Genomic DNA, 20,488 nt, shown 5'->3' with positions numbered 1-20,488 from the left:
TCACATGCAGTTAGGGTTTGACAAGTGTATTTCTGCTGTGAAAGTCATTTACACTATTCTTAAACATGTTTGAATGAATTCGAAGTTATGTAGAGGACTTGTCTACTAAATCATGTTCAACTATCACCTTGACATTAATTGAAAGAAATCCCAACATTTGCAAAACTGTCACAGGAAAAAGACAGACACTGACAATTGTTTATAGATTTATTAGAATACCATGCTTGCTTACATACCAGTCATACCGGCGGTTAAGGCGTATTCGGTACCCACAACTTTACAATCATATTTCACATTCTGAGACATAAAAAGATTGAAACCGTGTACAAGACATACATTCACACTTCATTTTATACTAGACTAGTCCTTAGGAAGACTCAACAATTAAGGATTAAGACCAAGGCCTGCCTTGAGTTGGAACTGCAGGAGGTCAAGGACGTGTGCATCATCAAGGTCATACCTGGAGAATATTTACTGAAACAAAAAGCCTACAACATGGTGTTGTTTTGTCTGGTTACGTCTTTGTCATCTGGAGGAAAGATTTTAGAGTGCTATGCACTCCGCTCTAGAATCTTTGGACTGGAGTGTTTTCAAACAGTCTGAGGGTTTACCAATTAGCCCCATTACTTGCCCACGTACAGTAAATTGCTTCGAGTTTCTCCTAGGTGAAGCTGTACAAGGGAGTATGACTGAACTTAGGAAGTGCTGCATAAATGAATAGATCCCTCAGTAGCGACACTACTGAATCACTACAACGTCTCCTCCGTAATGGTGTGAGCGAGGGGGAGAAAGGGGGTCGGGTCCAACGATCCATCCCTCAGAAGTGACACAGCGATGAGCATCTACAGACTCAGCAATATCAGCTGAAGTTAAGTGCATGTGTCAATTCAATTTCGATTCAATAAATCAAGATTTTGTATTTTATTGTATTTTCCACCACGTCTTGATTTAAATATATTTACCATTACACCTATAGTATAATGCAGATTGTATTTTTCCCAAAATTGAATCGATACAGAACAGATTTTTTTTTTTTTAAGTCTATGGCCACACACGCACACACACAAACACTTCCCATTCACTACTCATTGGATGAGATGTTTGCAGCTAGTAAATATCTACTGTAAACGGCGCCAGTAACCTCTATGGTGCTGTCCGCTGCACTGCATGCACTGTCAGTACTGTACACTGTACACACATACTCCAACAGGATTAATCTAGGCAAACAATAGAGAAGCAAATCATAAAAAGCATTTTGGGTGACATCACACTTCCATATCAAACATGCTATATCTCTTCAAAAGCTCTGTGGCTCCTAACCCACCAAATCACAGCAAAGATGCCAATAGAGCAGCATACTAGTCTTTTTTTTTTTTTTTTTTTTTACTTGATCTAGCTTCACTCACAGCAAACTGCACTCTGCAAACAGATACACTATACTATAATCATATTATACAAGAAGTGCTTAACAACAATTTCACTCGAAACTTGGACTTGAGCTGGGAATGTGAGAGGGAGGCCAAGTATAGTGATAAATGTTTTCCTCCATTGGCACAATATTCCAACATGTCTCCTTGGTAATAGTGCGTTATTCCCATGGATTTTCCGGCTCAATTCCAGAGACAGATGTGCTGTCTGCACTTGGAAAGTGCAAGTACCAAGTGTCAGGTACAAAGAGATTTTTCTCAAACCACTTCATAGCTTTACACCAAATGCACCGTTACGAATGTGCACTTCTGAAACGTGTGAACACAGCCAAAACACACGGAGACCCCAATCACAGCGGCGTTTACCCACATTCACTGTTATTTAGTATGAGTTGTCATGTTGGACTCCAGATGGAGATGTGCATGTCTATTTCCACCCAGGCCCTAAGGCACAGAGGCTAGGGTCACACCTACCGGGGTGGGAACCTCCTGGACCAGCGCCACAGTCCACTAGCACAGTCCACTAGATTCACCTGTACTATAGTGAGGACCTTGCTTGGATGTACCTATACTACATTAAGGACCTTTGTTTGGAACCTCCTGTACTCTAGCATTAAAGGACCCTTGCTAGGATGCTCCTGTACTCCAGCATTAAAGGACCCTTGCTAGGATGCTCCTGTACTCCAGCATTAAAGGGCCCTTGCTAGGATGCTCCTGTACTCCAGCATTAAAGGACCCTTGCTAGGATGCTCCTGTACTCTAGCATTAAAGGACCCTTGCTAGGACGCTCCTGTACTCTAACATTAAAGGACCCTTGCTAGGATGCTCCTGTACTCTAGCATTAAAGGACCCTTGCTAGGATGCTCCTGTACTATAGCATTTAAGGACCCTTGCTTGGATGTCAGAAGTATAAAACAGTTTAAGTCTTTTCTGCACACTGTCATTTGTTAGTCAGGCATCTCTGTGTCACTGGATGTTGTAGTAGAATATTCTAGTTCAACTGGGCGACACTGGTCAAGGTGACCATGTTGTTTTTTTTGTTTTTTTTTGCTGGAGTGGGAAAGAAAACAATCCCTTTGCACTCTCTTGCTCGTCTGTCTGCAGGAAGCATTTCTGAGGAGTGTGTGATTTAGAGGGGTACGTTAACTTTACCGGTAAACGTTACTGAGAGAGAAATTATATACACAATAAAAAAGACAAAAAACAAAACTGCTGCATCTGTGTGTGTGTGTGTGTGTGTGTGTGTGTGTGTGTGTGTGTGTGTGTGTTTCAACTGAAGCCTATTTTGGAAATAGCTGTTATTAAACGCACCTCCCTCCATCTTTCCATCCTTCCTCCTCCTTTTCTTCTTCCTTCTCTTCCACGAACCCGTTTTGATGGTTTTTTTTTAATTTCTTTTTTTTAAAAACAAAAACAAAGGACGCTTTCTCTCCCCCAAGTCCAGCTTTAGTCTCTACATCTCCCTCACACTGCCCCCTAGCGGTAAGGGTGAGCATCATCATCAGCAGCAGCAGGAAGGGCGGGGTGAGATGTCAGGGTCAAGAGGTCAAAGGTGAAGGGGTCAGACGGCAGTGGTGTCCCCGTACTCCTGGTTCCAGCGCACATACTGCTCCAGGGTGTGGGGGCTCACGCTGCGCTTGATCTTCTTCAGGGACTCCAGGAAGTCACTGAAGCGGATGTTACGCATCTGGAGTGGGGGCACATTACGGGGGAAATGTTACAGGGTACTCCTTTAACATTACATCTCATCTGGAGTGGGGGCACATTACGGGGGAAATGTTACAGGGTACTCCTTTAACATTACGGGGGGGAATGTTACAGGGTACTCCTTTAACATTACATCTCATCTGGAGTAGGGGCACATTACGGGGAGAAATGTTACAGGGTACTCCTTTAACATTATGGGGGGAAATGTTACAGGGTACTCCTTTAACATTACATCTCATCTGGAGTGGGGACACATAACAGGGGAAATGTAACAGGGTACTCCTTTAACATTACATCTCATCTGGAGTGGGGGCAAATTACGGGGGAAATGTTACAGGGTACTCCTTTAACATTACATGGAGTGGGGGCACATTACGGGGGAAATATTACAGGGTACTCCTTTAACATTACATGGAGTGGGGGCACCCTTCTACCCACAAAAATCTTTTTTACCTTTAACATTACATCTCATTGATATTTACTCTTATGGCATTAGCCACATTTACAACAATTCACCTAATGCTCATTTAGTCACTTATTACAGATTACATCCTTTTATACGCCAACATATTTAATTTCACCCTAAAACATTTAAAACAGCCAACTTATACGACATATTCCAAGCTTAACTTTTGTAAGTTGACAGGGCAACTCCTTTAAACGACTAAATGAGAGACTAACCTCATTTGCAGACATGTTTCTGACTTGTTCAGGTCGTAGCTCTGAAACAGAGGAAATTAGACTATAAGACATCGTTCACAAGATCAGTACAAGGTCAGTTATAGTCAGCCAATTTGGAAAAAGATAAATAAAAACTATGGCAAATTAGAAGTGAATTAAAGAAAAATGACAGGCTAGAGACAGATCTTCCTACTACATTTCAACATGTTAGCAGAATACGTGTAAAGAAACAATTGATAGCAAAGGGATTGCCAGTAGTCACCTCGAATGGGCCCAAGAGCAGCGTCTTTAGCTAGTGACGTCAGGTCACTCCCTGAGTAGCCGTCTGTCAATCTGAAACACACCGGAACCAATCCCATTAAAATAGCACACACACACACACACACACACACACACACACACACACACACATTTGTAAAGACAACTAACTAGTAAACAAAAACGCAAAAACATAGCAAAAAGACATTGAGGTATTGTGGTGATTTGAGACAGCAGAGTACAGACATTGAATATAAACAAATAGATACTTCTGGAAAACATGTCCAAGCCACCGACTCATGGCAAGAGAGAGACAGGAAGTGAAAGCTTGTGTGAGCGTGACTGCTGCTGACAGACAGCTGGCTGATGTCTGGACGCTCGTTACCTGGCGAGCTGGGACAGCTCCTTCTGGTTGAGAGGGTTGCCATGTTTCCCCAGGAGGTTCTTGAGCAGTTTCAGACGTGTCTGTGATAAAAGCAATTAAAACAGAATAAAGCCACTATTAAAGGAATTATCCGGAGTAAAATGCACTTTAGATCGATTTTTGGGGGTACATACATTGAGCTGACATCAAAATCATGTCATTCGGATGTGTTTTGAGAAAGTTCGATTGTACCGTTTTCAGTCAAAACTCGTAGCCTGAAAGTGAGCAGGGCATATCAATTTCGCCGCTACAAAACGCTATTTTTATACCTCTTCTACAGTTCCAAACAACATAACACTTACGTGATAGTGAGTAGAGGGTCCCTAAAGCCAAACCGAAGTATCCCGAGGTCTTTATGTGGTCGGATAGAGAGTCCAGAATGGCGACGAAATTGTGAATTTCCAGATCGTGTTACGACACACTCAGCAATCGACTCCTACGGACTTTCCCCTAAAGATGGCAGCAAAGATGGCAACATTTCCGGAAAGGTACTGGCTTGATGAAATTCATTCTAGACTCTCTATCCGACCACATAAAGACCTCGGGATACTTCGGTTTGGCTTTAAAAATAGCATTTTGTAGCAGCAAAATTGATATGCCCTGCTAACTTCCAGGCTACGAGTTTTGACTGAAAACGGTACAATCGAACTTTCTCAAAACACATCCGAATGACATGATTTTGATGTCAACCCCCCAATCATCCTAATCATAAACTGGTTACTGGTCGGGGATCGAACTGATTACAGGTCCGAAGTGCTAACCAGTAGGCCACGGCTGCCCGATTAAGACACAATAAAGTCACTATTTAGACAGAATCAAGCCACTATTAAAACAGAATAAAGCCACTATTAAGACAGAATAAAGTCACTATTTAGACAGAATCAAGTCACTATTAAAACAGAATAAAGCCACTATTAAGACAGAATAAAGTCACTATTTAGACATAATCAAGTCACTATTAAAACAGAATAAAGCCACTATTAAGACAGAATAAATCCGCAAATTAAGACAGAATAAAGTCACTATTAACACAGAATAAAGTCACTATTAAGACACAATAAAGTTGCATTTATGACACAATAAAGCCACAATCAAACAGTTGTAATTATGAGGGTAGGCGGGTTGGCTGTTATAATGAAAGGCATTGAAACAGTGTTGCACATGCAGTGCATTGAGGCAAGATGGGTCGAGTCTGGAATAAATTCAAATCGATGATGGATATAGATCTACTGAAACAGATTTGTAGCGCATGTGATGTACACATTAAGGAGAGAAATATCAATGTACCAATGGGCTTATGGGGTGCAGACTCCAAACTCTATAAAAACAAACAGCCAGAAAAGCAACTAAGTAAGTAAGAACGTACCTCTTCAGTTGGTAACGCCACATAGATGCGCTTTGCAAATCGCCTGTGGACATGACAGAGAGCTTTGATGTTAAAAGAGCAATTTGTGTTTATTAAGATCACAGAAACAGCAGCAAATGTCAATCTTATATGAATAATTTGTCAATGTTTACATGCCCATGGTGTATACTGTAGGTGCACAGGAACATATTTTGTAGTACACCAGGTAGGGTAAAGGTGAAGCGATCCCCAGTACCTGAGAACAGCCTCATCCAGCTCCTGTGGCCGATTAGTCGCCCCCATCACCAACACCCGATCATCCCCAGCCGACTGCACCTACACACACACACACACACACGTAAGACTACTGACAGTAGTCACACACACCAACATTGACTAAACACTAAATAAATGCTACTATTTTATCACTAACCCATTACTCTGCCCACACACTCTCACACACACACACACACACACACACACACACACACACACACACACACACACACACACACACACACACACACACGCACACACACACACACACACACACACACAGTCCTTACCCCATCAAACTCAATGAGGAACTCTGTCTTGAGGCGCCTGCTGGCGTCGTGCTCCCCCTCTCTCCTCTCACACAGCAGGCTGTCAATCTCATCTGCAGGTTACAACATACATTAGTAATTGCTCATAGAACAGTTCCAATCAATGACACACAGAGCTGCCAAAACCCTCTTTGGTTCAAGACTGAGAATGAGAGAGGGCTCTGAGAAAGACCACTGCTGCATGTTAACCAACTAAAAACACAACACAAGTCTCCTAGTAATAACACAATAACATAACAGACCAAAGCAATCAAACACAAACACCAGGCCTGAGTAAACACACACAGAGCTCAAGTGAGGAATATCTATGCATGTGGCTCAGCTCCACATCAAGAGCAGCACAGTCCCCATCCAATAACTGAGAGAGCCTCTAATGGCAAATATGCTGAGCTCTGCTTTAATGCAAATCAGTGCATTTAAATGAAGCTATTTGGCCATGAGCAAAGTGCCTCTCATAGCCTAGGACTTCCACAGTATGCATTCCAAACTTAAGATTCCACAGACACTACTAAATAATAAATGTATGACATCCTTGTCTGCCTTGAAAGAAAGAAAGAAAGAAAGAAAGAAAGAAAGAAAGAAAGAAAGAAAAGAAGTGCTTACCAATGAAGATAATCGACGGCTGTAGCTCCCTAGACACAGCAAACAGGGCTCTCACCAACTTCTCCCCTTCCCCTACCTAGGAGCCGAACACAAGGCTTGTCTCAGTGATTTGCACTGGCATGTTTTCAACAGTGCAAAACAGCAGCGAGAGACATTCAAATACAGCTGAACAAAACCATTGCTGCACCTGTAACTTAATTCATTTCCACATATAATCGTATGAATCCTAGTTATGCTTTTTAACTGACTACCTTATCAAAGACTGAAATAGAAACGTCCAAAATGAGAAATGAAGAAGACTCACGTATTTTGAGGTAAGACTGGCAGCGCTGATGTTGAAAAAGGTGGCGTTTGATTCCATAGCAACTGCTTTGGCCTGGTGGTAAAAAAAAAAAAAAACGTAATATTACGTTTTTAGCTTTTTTTATTATTACGAAACTAGACACTCTAACACACCTTGTATGTGATTTTGGGAACTCTGTGATGAATGGAAATGAAATATATGACGATCGAAAACTCATGAAAACGCAAGATCTGGACATTTTATCTGGATGTTTTGATCTTAACTCGGCTTTTGATGGTTGCCGCTTTGTTTCGAATCAGTCACTGATTAGCCTATCAGTGACATGCACGCCAGGTCAAAATCAGGTCATTTATTTTCGTGGGTTTATCACTATATCACTAGGTGGCAGGTCTCGTTAGATCTCTTCCCAGAAACTTTGCAGGCAACACTTCTCAGGTGCTGAAGGGAGAAATGAAAAAGTTGAAGAAAAAGATATTGCAGCAGGTGCGTTTTCGCCAGACAACGTTGGATGAGTCCACCTTTCTACTAAGACAAGATGACTCTGACCACGACAGGTCAAAAACATTACAAGGAGTGACTGAACACCGTGCTGAGGAGGGAGTTCCATCTCCACCACGAGCCAGGCCTAGCGGAGTGGGTGGTAGGCCGAGTCGCGCTTGCAAGAGGGCACGCCCTTGCCAGAGTGCCGAATATGTCGGTGATAGTGACTCATAAAAGACGCAATATCTCCATTTCTAGAAAAAAAAACAGGGATTTTGATGAAAACTAGCCACTGTTTAGCGTGGGATTTATCAGGAACAGAGGCGTGTATAAATACACGGTTTGCACCCACTGAGAGCTTAAAGTCTCACCTTTTAAACGAACCATTGTATGTGTTCATAGCTATAACACAGAATATGCTGTGGCTGTACAAAAATCATCAACAATGGTTTAAATTGCTGGCACTCTAGGACAAAGCTTCCGAAAACAGCTTGGCATTCAATGAGTTAAAGGGTGGTTCACAAGAGATTCACTGGACTTTTTAAAGGGTGGTTCACAAGAAATTCACTGGACTCTTTAAAGGGAGGTTCTTCTGAGCACCAGCCTGTGTTATTAAACCAAACTGAGGGCCATCTTACCAGCATGGTCTTGCCTGTGTTACTGAACCAAACTGAGGGCCATCTTACCAGCATGGTCTTGCCTGTGTTACTGAACCAAACTGAGGGCCATCTTACCAGCATGGTCTTGCCTGTGTTACTGAACCAAACTGAGGGCCATCTTACCAGCATGGGCTTGCCTGTGTTACTGAACCAAACTGAGGGCCATCTTACCAGCATGGTCTTGCCTGTGTTATTAAGCCAAACTGAGGGCCATCTTACCAGCATGGTCTTGCCTGTGTTACTGAACCAAACTGAGGGCCATCTTACCAGCATGGTCTTGCCTGTGTTATTAAACCAAACTGAGGGCCATCTTACCAGCATGGTCTTGTCTGTGTTATTAAACCAAACTGAGGGCCATCTTACCAGCATGGTCTTGCCTGTGTTATTAAACTAAACTGAGGGCCATCTTACCAGCATGGTCTTGCCTGTGTTACTGAACCAAACTGAGGGCCATCTTACCAGCATGGTCTTGCCTGTGTTACTGAACCAAACTGAGGGCCATCTTACCAGCATGGTCTTGCCGTTGCCAGGAGGTCCAAAGAGGAGAAGGCCTCTAGCTGGCGCCCTGAGACCGGTAAACAACTGGAATGGAGACAAAACTAGCGATCAAGGTTGAGGAGTCAAATATGCAGACAGAAATCTAGTTGATTTGACTAACAGTCGCACAGAGACATAATCATGAACATCTAGACATTGGGGCAGATAACAGAAATGAAAACAAAACAAAAACACACACACACACACACATTCTCTCCCTAACACACACACACACACACAAATACTCTGTCACTTTCCCTCTCACATGTGCACACGCACGCACACACGCACGCACGCACACACACTATGTTGATATACTGTAAATTGGTCAGACACAACCATACACCAGTGCAGTACAGAACCCGACTCCCTGCCCATCCACAAAGCCTTTAAGCTAACCCCACCCCATCCCAACACTGTGGCACTCTTTAGCCTGATCTCCGAGTCCATGTACAGTATATGACTGGTGCGTTCGCTCTCCCTCACCTCTGGCCGTAGTGCGGGTAGGATGGCGACACACACGCACACGCGCGCACGCACACGCACACGCACACACTCTCCCTTACCTCTGGCCGTAGCGCGGGGAGGATGACTATCTCCTGCAGGGCCTGCTTGGCCAGCTCCTGTCCGGCGACGTCGTCAAACTTCACAGAGGAGCCGCTGCACAACGGCGACAGATCAATACACAACAATCACATTACATATCACACATTATACAACAATTGGGTTCTATGGAACTATTTATTTGTTTCTGATTGGCCGAGAGACATTCCATGAGTTGGAATATCCCTGGACATTTCAACTCAGACTCAGCACAGCTAATAATAAATCACTCCGCGATACAATGCAAAGATTTGACACAATGTTCTCATCCCAGCTCTCCACTATTTTAAGCAAAGGGTTACTCCTTAGCAAACCATAACGAAACAGTGCTTCACCACATCTGTGGATTAAGCCACACAGTCAACTTAATGTAAGTAAGATAAACTAGGATGCTAATTGTTCTCAGCATTGTCAGCATTGTGTATAATATGATTGTCACTTGGAGGAGACTTGTAGATAACTAACGTGCTAGCATCGTCATGTCAGGCTGTGCACAGTAGTGTAACATTTATTCACCATAAATTAATAAAGTTGAGTGGTTCTGCAATGTAGGCTATGTTTCCGTTTTTTTGCAGTACCATGTCCCTTACATGACATGGCCCAGTGTCCTTGTAACATGCATGCAGCAAACCTAGATATGAATGTGATTTCAGCCCGACTTTCAACATTTCTTTCAAGAAGACACGTAAACCACAAAGACCCGTAACGAGGGATCTGGAATGTTGGTTACCTAGCAACCAAGACGCTGTCTATTGAAAAGGGAACTATTTTTTGACGCGTAAGAACGATGTCGAAATTAACATTTTTAAACAATATTGGGGTGTTGTTAGATTATTTAGTTTGTGGTAGAATTGTTGTATAAAAGCAATATAGCACTCGTGATCGTGGGATTGGTCATTGGTCATTAATCAATACACATCCAGTCAGAGAAGGAGTGCGTGTGGAGGAACCGGACAAGCAAATGCAAAGGTCCTAATATCCTTTCCAGTGCTTTTACACTGGCAGCTTTTACACTGCCCCAACAAACGCCAACCAACACCAAAAGTTCTAAAGTCGGCAGTTGTTGGTTGCAGTCTTCAGAAAACCAACTTCCATCAACTTACATCAGTACACACAGACTGTGTTCCAACACGCATACTTCTGTACTTGGGTGATTCTCCAACTATGGTACTTTTTGGACCTGAACATTTTCAGAAAATGAAACATTTTTAATTAAAATATTACTGGCATAATTTGTTTCCCCAGTATGCCTAGATACCTGCCCTGAAGTTGGCTGTGCTGATTTTTATGGAATAATATGTTTTTTTTGACATTTTTCCAGACAATGGCAAAAGCAATGGTCATTTCCACAACCGAACAAAAACAAGCCGTCGTGGAAATGACATTTTTTCCACTTTCCCTCTAATATCTCATGTTTGACTAGCCTGTTAGTGTTAGTTTTAGAGTTAGCATTAAATAATCTCAAATTACACCTAATGAAATTGTAAAAATCCAGAATTTTTCCCATCGGAATGAATTATGAGCGGTTCAGAAATGACGTACAATAAACATACTTGTGGTATTTCTCATATTTACCTTGATATATCTCCTATGTATTAACCTCTGCTGGGATCATTCTTTGATTCAGCCATGTGGAGCCCTCTGGAGTGTCAGTTGCTATTGTTACGGAGTATACAAATCTAGAATACTGAGCCTGGGATTGCATTTTATGCAGAGGTGTGGAAATGACGGTGAACCCAAGGGACAAGTGTTTAACATGTTTAAAATATGCCAAATCAAAAAGAAATATAAAAACAAATAGTAGATTTGAATGAATTGGGTTATAATGCATACTTTCTGTTTGAATTTAAAATTATATCAGTATTAGATTTTAAGTGAGATAAGGTCGAAGACCCAAAGTCTGGCCTAGGGACAGAGGCAAAATAGTAAAAAACGCATATAAAATGTCTTATATTTTATAAAAAACAACATAATTGAACAATGATTTTTTTATATATAGGTTCCCCTAAATATGTAGTAAGTGTGAAAAAAATTAAAAAGTGGAAATGTTTTTTATTTTTTTAAATATATGTCAAGGACAGAAAAAGTACCATAGTTGGAGAATCACCCACTTATGTATGTATGTAATGTTACGGTATGTTTAAATGTAGAGCCCGACCGATTTATCGGCGGGCCGATATTATCGGCCGATATTAGGCATTTTCCAAACTATCGGTATCGGCATTTATAATGGCCGGTAAATGAATATTTTAAAAATAAAATAAAAACGGACGAAACACCCTTCAACCATGTCATGAGTGTTGGCGTTGTATAGTTTGTCCACAAGAGGGCACTCTACACCGTCCCTGCTGGCAACACTCGTGTATAACGCGCCACACATCCTGCAACCTGCTGATCCAGCCAGAGTCGGGCAGAGAGAACCAGTTATCCGCGAGTGAGATCATCAGTGAAGTGTGTTCATGGTGATTTGGTCACGAGACATACATTGCTTGAAATAACAATTAAAAGAACATCCCCATCAGTTCTCTTAACTCAAATAAGCATGACAAAATTCGTGAAAACAATGTCCAGTTTTGCTGCTGTTAAATAAGCCAAGAGTGAAGCGGAATTCGCTAGTAATTAGGCCTACGTTACGTTGTTACAGTGTAGTTGACTGTCTGTCCTTTTAACTTTTGACAATGTGACTGAAGATGTATTTCTTTAATAGCGTGACAGTTATAGCAGTGAGACGTATCATCTCTCCCCGGCCTGTTATTTTGAAAGCGTATGTTTTACAATTTGCAGTATGACGTTATCCATTGCTAAATTAGGCTCATCATAGACTAGCTAACCACAAAGCTAGCTAATGCCATGAATATCAGTGGAAGACCGCTAACGTTAACATTAAGGAGCTTGGAAACCACAATGAACTTTTTCTGCCTAAATAAAGTAATGATTTATAACTAGTATATCTGTAGTTACAGTCCCTGCATTGTAAAATGTAAGTAATACGTGCGAGGAGTGAACATTTAGACATAGAGAAAAAGTATCAAGCTTGTGCAAAACGTAGCTTGTGCATTAAAGTTAGCTTTTCTTTTACACGTGTGTGAAATCCAATGATGCCAAGTGTGCGTTTCAGACTGTCGTTCAGCCGCATTAACGCGTTACATAATGGATTTAGATCACTAAATAGTAGGTTTTAGAAGGCAGGCAGCAACTGATGATTGAAAATGGTTTGATGTAGCTTGATGGAAATAATTTTAAAAGTGCAGGTAAAGGGATAAGCAAGCTGACATTGAGTTTATAAGGTAGCTTATAAGGCAATAGGAACTAATTATTACACACGCACACTCAAACATTTAAGAGTGACCTTTATCTTGTTTAATGATAATACAAATGATGATGATAGTAATAATGTCATCATTCTTTTTTGTAATTATTAAGTCTTAGTTCAAAGTTATATTTATGAAGCTTGCTAAGTCTTTTAATACTGGTAACTTTGATTTGGTTGTTATTATGTTTTTGTTCAAAAGACTAAGTTTCATATCTTAAGCTTTTTATTTTTATACATTTTATTTATCAGAACTTTAATATATTTCTATGTTCCACTGTGACAATATTATTTAAAAATAAACAAGTTTGTTTTTGAAATGCATTATCATATTATTTTAGTCAATACTCATAAATAACTACAAATAACTAATGTTAGGGAAATCTGTTAATGTTTTGTTGCGCGTTTCTGAAAAAAAAAAATATATATATATATATCGGCCGATATATCGAAATATCGGATTTTCAAATCAACAAATATTTGTATCGGTATCGGCCTTCAAAATCCTTTATCGGTCGGGCTATTTAAATGTTACGATCGTCATTTCTGTTAAGTGCACAGAGTTGGTGTTTGATTTGAGATTACCCTACCCTCCTGAAATTCACACACTATACAAGTAAGAAAACGCGCATAGCGCACTTCATTGTGTAGTGCGCTTCAAGAGTACTGACGGAGGTACACGGATTGGAATAGAGTCACTGTCAGAAACGAACAGGCGAGGGGAGTGTATGGGCAAGAGGCTCAAAATGTACCGGAAATCTCCCAACCACTTGACACATGCCGTTTTAGAAAGCTGTGGTCATTCTCCCACAAATGGAAGGAGAGGTTTCAGAGCATGCGCCATGGGTGCTAACGCTGATATAAGCAAACATTTTAACATTTAACATATTTTTGTGAACTGTTGTAGACATTACACGGCTACACTACTAAGTCATTACTAAGCTACACTACTAAGCTGTGTGACATTAATCAGGTGACAGCATTTTCAAATATTCTCACCTGTCCACGATCTCGTTGATGATGAGGTTGGCCAGCTTGCTGTCCACGTTCTTGAAGTTTTTCATATCTCGCTTCCTCGCTGGTGTCGACGTGGGTGTGGCCTGCTTCCCGTTTCCACGGTTACCTGATTTCCCCGCGGCCCCCTTGAGACACACACGCACAGAACACACAAATACGGGCCCACGTCTTTGGTCAAAAAACTTCCAACATTCTTAATGTCTGCAGCACATTTCTCATGAATGTCTGTCTTTGATTCTTCAATCCTTCCTTGTTTACTTGACGTTTTTTACATATTCCCTTGATTAAGTTCCCTACATTGACATGAAATCATAGTAGGTTGAATGTACCAAAGTGGTGTGGTGTGAACTACCCTTTACCCGATGGTTGCGTTTTCCAAAGTGGTGTGGTGTGAACTAGCCTTTACCCGATGGTTGCTGTTTAGTGTTTCTAAAGTCGTGTGGTGTGAACTAGCCTTTACCCCAATGGTTGCGTTTTCCAAAGTGGTGTGGTGTGAACTAGCCTTTACCCGATGGTTGCGCTTTCCAAAGTGGTGTGGTGTGAACTAGCCTTTACCCGATGGTTGCTATTTAGTGTTTCTAAAGTCGTGTGGTGTGAACTAGCCTTTACCCCGATGGTTGCGTTTTTTCCAAAGTAGTGTGGTGTGAACTAGCCTTTACCCGATGGTTGCGCTTTCCAAAGTGGCGTAGTGTGAACTAGCCTTTACCCGATGGTTGCTGTTTAGTGTTTCCAAAGTCGGTAGGTGTGAACTAGCCTTTAGCCGAAGATTGCTGTTTAGTGTTTCCAAAGTCGTGTGGTGTGAACTAGCCTTTAGCCGAAGGTTGCTCTTTAGCGTTTTCCAAAGTTGTGTGGTGTGAACTAGCCTTTACCCCGATGGTTGCGTTTTCCAAAGTGGCGTAGTGTGAACTAGCCTTTACCCGATGGTTGCTGTTTAGTGTTTCCAAAGTCGTGTGGTGTGAACTAGCCTTTAGCCGAAGGTTGTTCTTTAGCGTTTTCCAAAGTTGTGTGGTGTGAACTAGCCTTTACCCGGATGGTTGCGTTTACCAAAGTTGTGTGGTGTGAACTAGCCTTTACCCCGATGGTTGCATTTTCCAAAGTGGCGTAGTGTGAACTAGCCTTTACCCGATGGTTGCTGTTTAGTGTTTCCAAAGTCGTGTGGTGTGAACTAGCCTTTAGCCGAAGGTTGCTCTTTAGCGTTTTCCAAAGTTGTGTGGTGTGAACTAGCCTTTACCCCGATGGTTGCGTTTTCCAAAGTGGTGTGGTGTGAACTAGCCTTTACCCCGATGGTTGCGTTTTCCAAAGTTGTGTGGTGTGAACTAGCCTTTACCCCGATTGTTGCGTTTTCCAAAGTGGTGTGGTGTGAACTAGCCTTTACCCCGATGGTTGCATTTTCCAAAGTGGTGTGGTGTGAACTAGCCTTTACCCGATGGTTGCTGGCAGTGTGGGAGGCTGGTCGTGCGTTGGAGCCGCTGGTGTTGTGGGCCCGCTGGGCTCCAGAGAAGCCCCCACCGCTGGGCTGGCTCTTGGGCTGGGCTTTGGGCCGGGGCTGGGGCTGCACGTGGCTGCTGGGCTGGGACACCGGCTCCCTCTTCTTGGGGACGGCCCCCGTGACTACAGGGTGTCAACCATAAAGGAGGAAAAAAGGGGGGGGGCAGATAGAGAAACAAAAGAGAGAGGGAGAGAGAGAGAGAGGGCGGGGGGAGAGACAGAGAGAGAGAGAGGGAGAGAGAGAGAAATAGAGAGAGGCAGGGGGAGAGAGAGGGAGAGAGAGAGAGAGAGAGAGAGTGTTTGATTAAAATTGATCCAGGGTCACTCATGATCATTCATTTCTCAGTATTCATTAAAATAATGTTACAATTTCTATTGACGTTGCCCCAGTAACTACAGGAGGAGGTCAACCACACAGGTTGGTACATCATCAGTTAATCATTCTCAGTCTTCATTAAAAATGTTGTAATTAAATGTTATTATCATTATTATATATAGCCCTATTGACATAGTCTGAAGATCCTTATAAACGTCACACTACGAGCCCTAATCAAAACAGATACTGCCTAATCAGTTAGTGTTATGTAGAGGAATATTGTACTGAAATGATGCAAAAAAACAAATGAAAACATATTTTGCGTGACAAAAATTTCCCAATCACAGTGTATCTTGGCAACTGAATGATTTCCACCAGTTTTGAACGTCACCAGTATATGCTGCATGCATGCTCTACTACCACTGTGTGTTGGTTTGTGTGTGCCATGTGCCAGATGCTCTTGAACGTGCCCCTGGTGTGGAGACCCACCTGAGTGTATATGGCCGTTGGGGTAGGGCTGGTTCAGATTGTCAGTGTACAGGTCTCCCTGAGAGGGCCCTGAGCGCAGCGTGGCTACATGGGGCGGTGGGAGGGGGTAAAACACACCCAAGACAGGAGGAAGAGGAGGAGGAAGAGGAGGAAGAGGAGGAGGAGGAAGATGAGGAGGAAGAGGAGGAGAAACACAATGGGGAGAGATAATGGAACCCATAAGTGGAGAGGAAAGACAAAAAATAAACCATCAACCAGCAACACAAAGGGGGCAGAAAGCCGAAGCTTACGAGCAACAACCCCCCAAAAAATAAATAAACCAATAATGCCCATATAAAGAATCATTAAAAACTGAAAAGCGGAAAAGTGAACATGTTTTATGGTGATGGTATTTAGCAGACGCTTTTGTCCAAATATCGGCCAAGCAATGGTCTGATGATCAGGTCTGAGAGCAAGCAGTGTATTGGGGAAGGTGGCATAGAGAGGGATCAGACCCAGAGATTATAATCCAGCCAGCTGAATTTGGATCTTCTGGGTTGAGGGCATCAAACAAATCAATTTGAGAAAGAGAGAGAGAGAGAGAGAGAGAGAGAGAGAGTGCAACTGACTCCAACCAAGACAGGGAGAGGATTTGCGCAGGTCACAGCAAGCTGGAAGGTGACGACAACCAACTCCACACGACCAAGCAAAATTTCACATCAAGCCAAGGCTCTGAATCACAGCCGAGAGAAGAGGAGGAGGAGGAAGGAGAGGAAGGAAATAGAATCATGCCACATTCCCAGCATGCTCGAGGTGAACTGACACAGGCGACAGGCGGTTCGGTGAGAGTGAAGTTGAAAATATCTATGGTGCTTAGTGAATGGAGCCTTATAATCTATGCAGTTACACAATGTAACCATAGCGTTCTAACTTGATTCTTACTACTGTCTCCTATAGACATGAGCCAGATGGAATTGTGGAACAAAGTCAGTTTGAACTTCATAACTGCACTCTATGGTGACGTACTCTATGGTGACGTGAAAACTACATGCTTAAGGGCTCTTACAGAGTCAACGCAAGCAAGCAACGTTAGCGACGCGAGCGACGTGCTCCCTTTCATAGTTTAATAGGCTTTCATAGTTTCATAGGCTCTGGCATGGTCGTGCGTCACATTTGCGCGTGTCCAAGACGTGCGTCATTTTTGCCGTGGACGTGAAGCATACTCCAAATTCTGCTGTCCTGAATGCACTTTAAATCGTTAAGGTTAGCGCCTGCGCACTACGGCTTAACTGTGATACTCTGCCCCACCAACTGGGGGCGGTACGTCGAGCCTGAAAGTAGGACACAACCACCAAAGAAGCCTGAAACGCATGAAGAAAAGAATAACGTGGGATGTGCGAGCACTGAATGAAGGAAGAGCTGATGAAGGAAAAAGCACCACGAGTACGTTCGCCTGTCTGCTGGGAAGTTTGATAAGCTGGCCCATCGCATCGCTCCATTTATCATCCACCAGAACACACACAGCACACCTGTTGGTATAGCTGAGAGACTAGCTTAGCCTACTTGCTTATTAGGCTACTTAGATATGATCCAGGGCTCATGACCAAAGCAAGCCAATATAATAGCCAGTAGCCACAATGAGCCATATGCAGCCACCCTGTTTCGACAATCAGGTGACGTAGAGAACGGCCAGCAGATAATTACGTCCCCAACTCATCTAAAATGTGGTGTCTTGAAATACTTTGGGTTCAACAACATAAAGTGACCGTTAAATATAATGTTAAAGAATGTATCTGTGGATAATTGTGGCTTTAATCGGTCGAAGTTGACTCCATTTCATGGTGTCTCACGTAACTCAAAGCCAGGCAAGCTGAGGACAGGCGCTCTCTCTGTTCCATCGTCGTTATGGTAACCAAACAAGTCTTCTTCTGTCTAGGTTTGTTTGTAGGTTTAAGTGTTGTTCTTCTATGTGGTCCACCTACTGGAGGGGAGTGTTTACAGCAGTTCCGTTTCACACATGCGCAGTCTACGCGTCACTTTGACGCGCGGTCTTAAAATTCGGTCGACTCAAAGACGCGACGCATGCTGTAAAAATGACGCAATTCTCGTCACGCGCTCACCAGTGCCGCGTGCGCGGGACGCAGACGCGGGAGCGTACCATACACGGTGGACGCAAGCAACGCGGCCGATAAGTGAAATGCAATACGTCGCTCACGCAACAGGGGGTAGCAGTCACTGGTGACTGACATTCTGAGTGATATTCAAGCTGTCTGTAAAAGTTACATCCCAAGAGGCTCTTTTGGAGAGCCACGGATCATATTTAATTTAGAATTCTCAAAAAGACTCCAGTATGACATGGAGACACGTATAAAAAGTAATATCTAGCTTTGTTGGGTGACAAACTATAGACGGGAGGTGAGTGTGATTCGCTGTGCTAGATTGACTGTATATATCTATGGATTGACTGCATGTTACAAGGACACTGGGTCATGTCATGTAAGGAACATGGTACTGTAAATAAACAGAAACATAGCCTACATTGCAGAGCCACTTCAACTTTATTAATATATGGTGAATAAATGTACACTAACACATGTGCACAGCCCCATGGTTTTCTGACGTGACGATGCTAGCACGTTAGCAGCGGTTAGCTAACTATACTAACGTAAGTTATCTACAAGTCTGAAGTCTCCTCCAAGTGACAATCATGCTATACACAATGAATAGCATGTAACCTACAATGTGGAGCTCCATAGACCGTAAAATAAAGATACGCTTGCATAATGTTTCCTCTTCTCTGGCCATTGTATTCAAACCTTCTTCTGTAAATATAACATATACTTGACATAATGTACAATACTCTCAGTGTCGCCCCCACCGACAACGCATAGTTTTGCATGCGTCAGTGCGTCGCGTATCAAAAACTGGGATGACACATTTTGCTACGCATCGACGCATAATGGCGGCCGAAGCGTAGCGATGCGTAGCCTTGCGGGCGCGTATGCGTAGCGATGCGTTGACTCTGTAAGAGCCCTAAGTCTTCCACTCCTTGGACCTGAATGTGATGTCCCATGACAAACCAGAAAGTCATCCAAGCAGATGAGCTGTAACTGCTGTGAGGAATGACACGTGGGCCAATCAGAGGAGTTGTTGTTGAGACGTGACTCCAGACGGTCTTACCCAAAAGCTCCAGGCGCTCCTTGGCCATGAGGAGGTTGCTGTTCATTTTGGCCTGGAGACGGCGCGCTTTCTCCACCTTTTCCCCTAAAGAAAAGAGTCCGACAGGTGGAAATAAGACACGGAAATACAGTAGAATACAGTACAGTACTATTAAACAAAACTGGACAAAATCCATTTAACACATTGGCCATTCAATCTGGTTTTAGACAAAACATAATTTTACAAAAACGTGCACTGTCATATAAATGCAAGTACACAAAAGTAAGGATGTACTACGTAATAATAATTTATTATCTCTATTGGTAGAGGTCTCGATAAGAGCATGTTGAACTGACCATTTCCTGTCACCTCGATGGCGATCCCCTTCTCGAGTTCAGCGATGCCCTTCTTGTACCACTGGACAGCCTGCTCCTTATGCCCTAGAGGAAGCCCAGGAAATCAGTTAGAATGTTACAGAATATATAACAGAAGTCGAAGTTGAAGTTGAAGTTGACTGATATTTAGCAAACACTTTCATTCAAAGCAACACACAGACTGCAATGGCGGGAATCGAACCCGACCGGACGGGTCCAACGATCATCAGTCGGTGACGTTAACGCTGCACCACTACCCCTGCTTTATAAATAATTACAGAAACCACATCTCTACTCTCCATGAGAGGACTGGTTTTGAACACAACATCTCTACTGTCCATGAGAGGATGAGAGGACTGGTTTTGAACACAACATCTCTACTGTCCATGAGAGGACTGGTTATCACACATCTCTACTGTCCATGAGAGGACTGGTTTTGAACACAACATCTCTACTGTCCATGAAAGGATGAGAGGACTGGTTTTGAACACAACATCTCTACTGTCCATGAGAGGACTGGTTTTGAACACAACATCTCTACTGTCCATGAGAGGACTGGTTTTGAACACAACATCTCCACTGTCCATGAGAGGACTGGTTTTGAACACAACATCTCCACTGTCCATGAGAGGACTGGTTATCACACATCTCTACTGTCCATGAGAGGACTGGTTTTGAACACAACATCTCTACTGTCCATGAGAGGACTGGTTATCACACATC

General features: G+C 42.8%; 1 protein-coding gene across 2 annotated transcripts in view; it reads right to left on the bottom strand.

Annotated features, from left to right (window-relative positions):
- Positions 1–194: 194 nt before the first annotated feature.
- Positions 195–20,488, bottom strand: part of spast (spastin) — a 25,361-nt gene continuing 5,067 nt past the window's right edge. Inside the window, exons 2-17 of one of the 2 annotated variants that reach the window (XM_076288974.1) lie at positions 19,748–19,831; positions 19,413–19,496; positions 16,254–16,337; positions 15,384–15,571; positions 13,943–14,085; positions 9,597–9,690; positions 9,001–9,075; positions 7,355–7,426; positions 7,051–7,126; positions 6,409–6,500; positions 6,099–6,178; positions 5,864–5,906; positions 4,459–4,538; positions 4,078–4,148; positions 3,816–3,856; positions 195–3,114 (exon numbers count right to left, since the gene is read on the bottom strand). In XM_076288974.1, coding sequence (XP_076145089.1) covers positions 2,989–3,114; positions 3,816–3,856; positions 4,078–4,148; positions 4,459–4,538; positions 5,864–5,906; positions 6,099–6,178; positions 6,409–6,500; positions 7,051–7,126; positions 7,355–7,426; positions 9,001–9,075; positions 9,597–9,690; positions 13,943–14,085; positions 15,384–15,571; positions 16,254–16,337; positions 19,413–19,496; positions 19,748–19,831 — 1,433 coding nt within the window. In that variant the 3' untranslated portion in view covers positions 195–2,988. The remainder of the gene's footprint in view (positions 3,115–3,815; positions 3,857–4,077; positions 4,149–4,458; positions 4,539–5,863; positions 5,907–6,098; positions 6,179–6,408; positions 6,501–7,050; positions 7,127–7,354; positions 7,427–9,000; positions 9,076–9,596; positions 9,691–13,942; positions 14,086–15,383; positions 15,572–16,253; positions 16,338–19,412; positions 19,497–19,747; positions 19,832–20,488) is intronic. The other variant, XM_076288982.1, reaches the window with a different exon arrangement.

Source organism: Alosa pseudoharengus, unplaced genomic scaffold (genome assembly GCF_046254945.1).
Source record: "Alosa pseudoharengus isolate Yale_2024_CS ecotype anadromous, Long Island Sound unplaced genomic scaffold, YU_APseudo_1.1 YU_APseudo_1.1_scf_1, whole genome shotgun sequence".
NCBI lineage: Eukaryota > Metazoa > Chordata > Actinopteri > Clupeiformes > Clupeidae > Alosa > Alosa pseudoharengus.
This window is presented reverse-complemented; position numbering and strand designations above follow the sequence as displayed.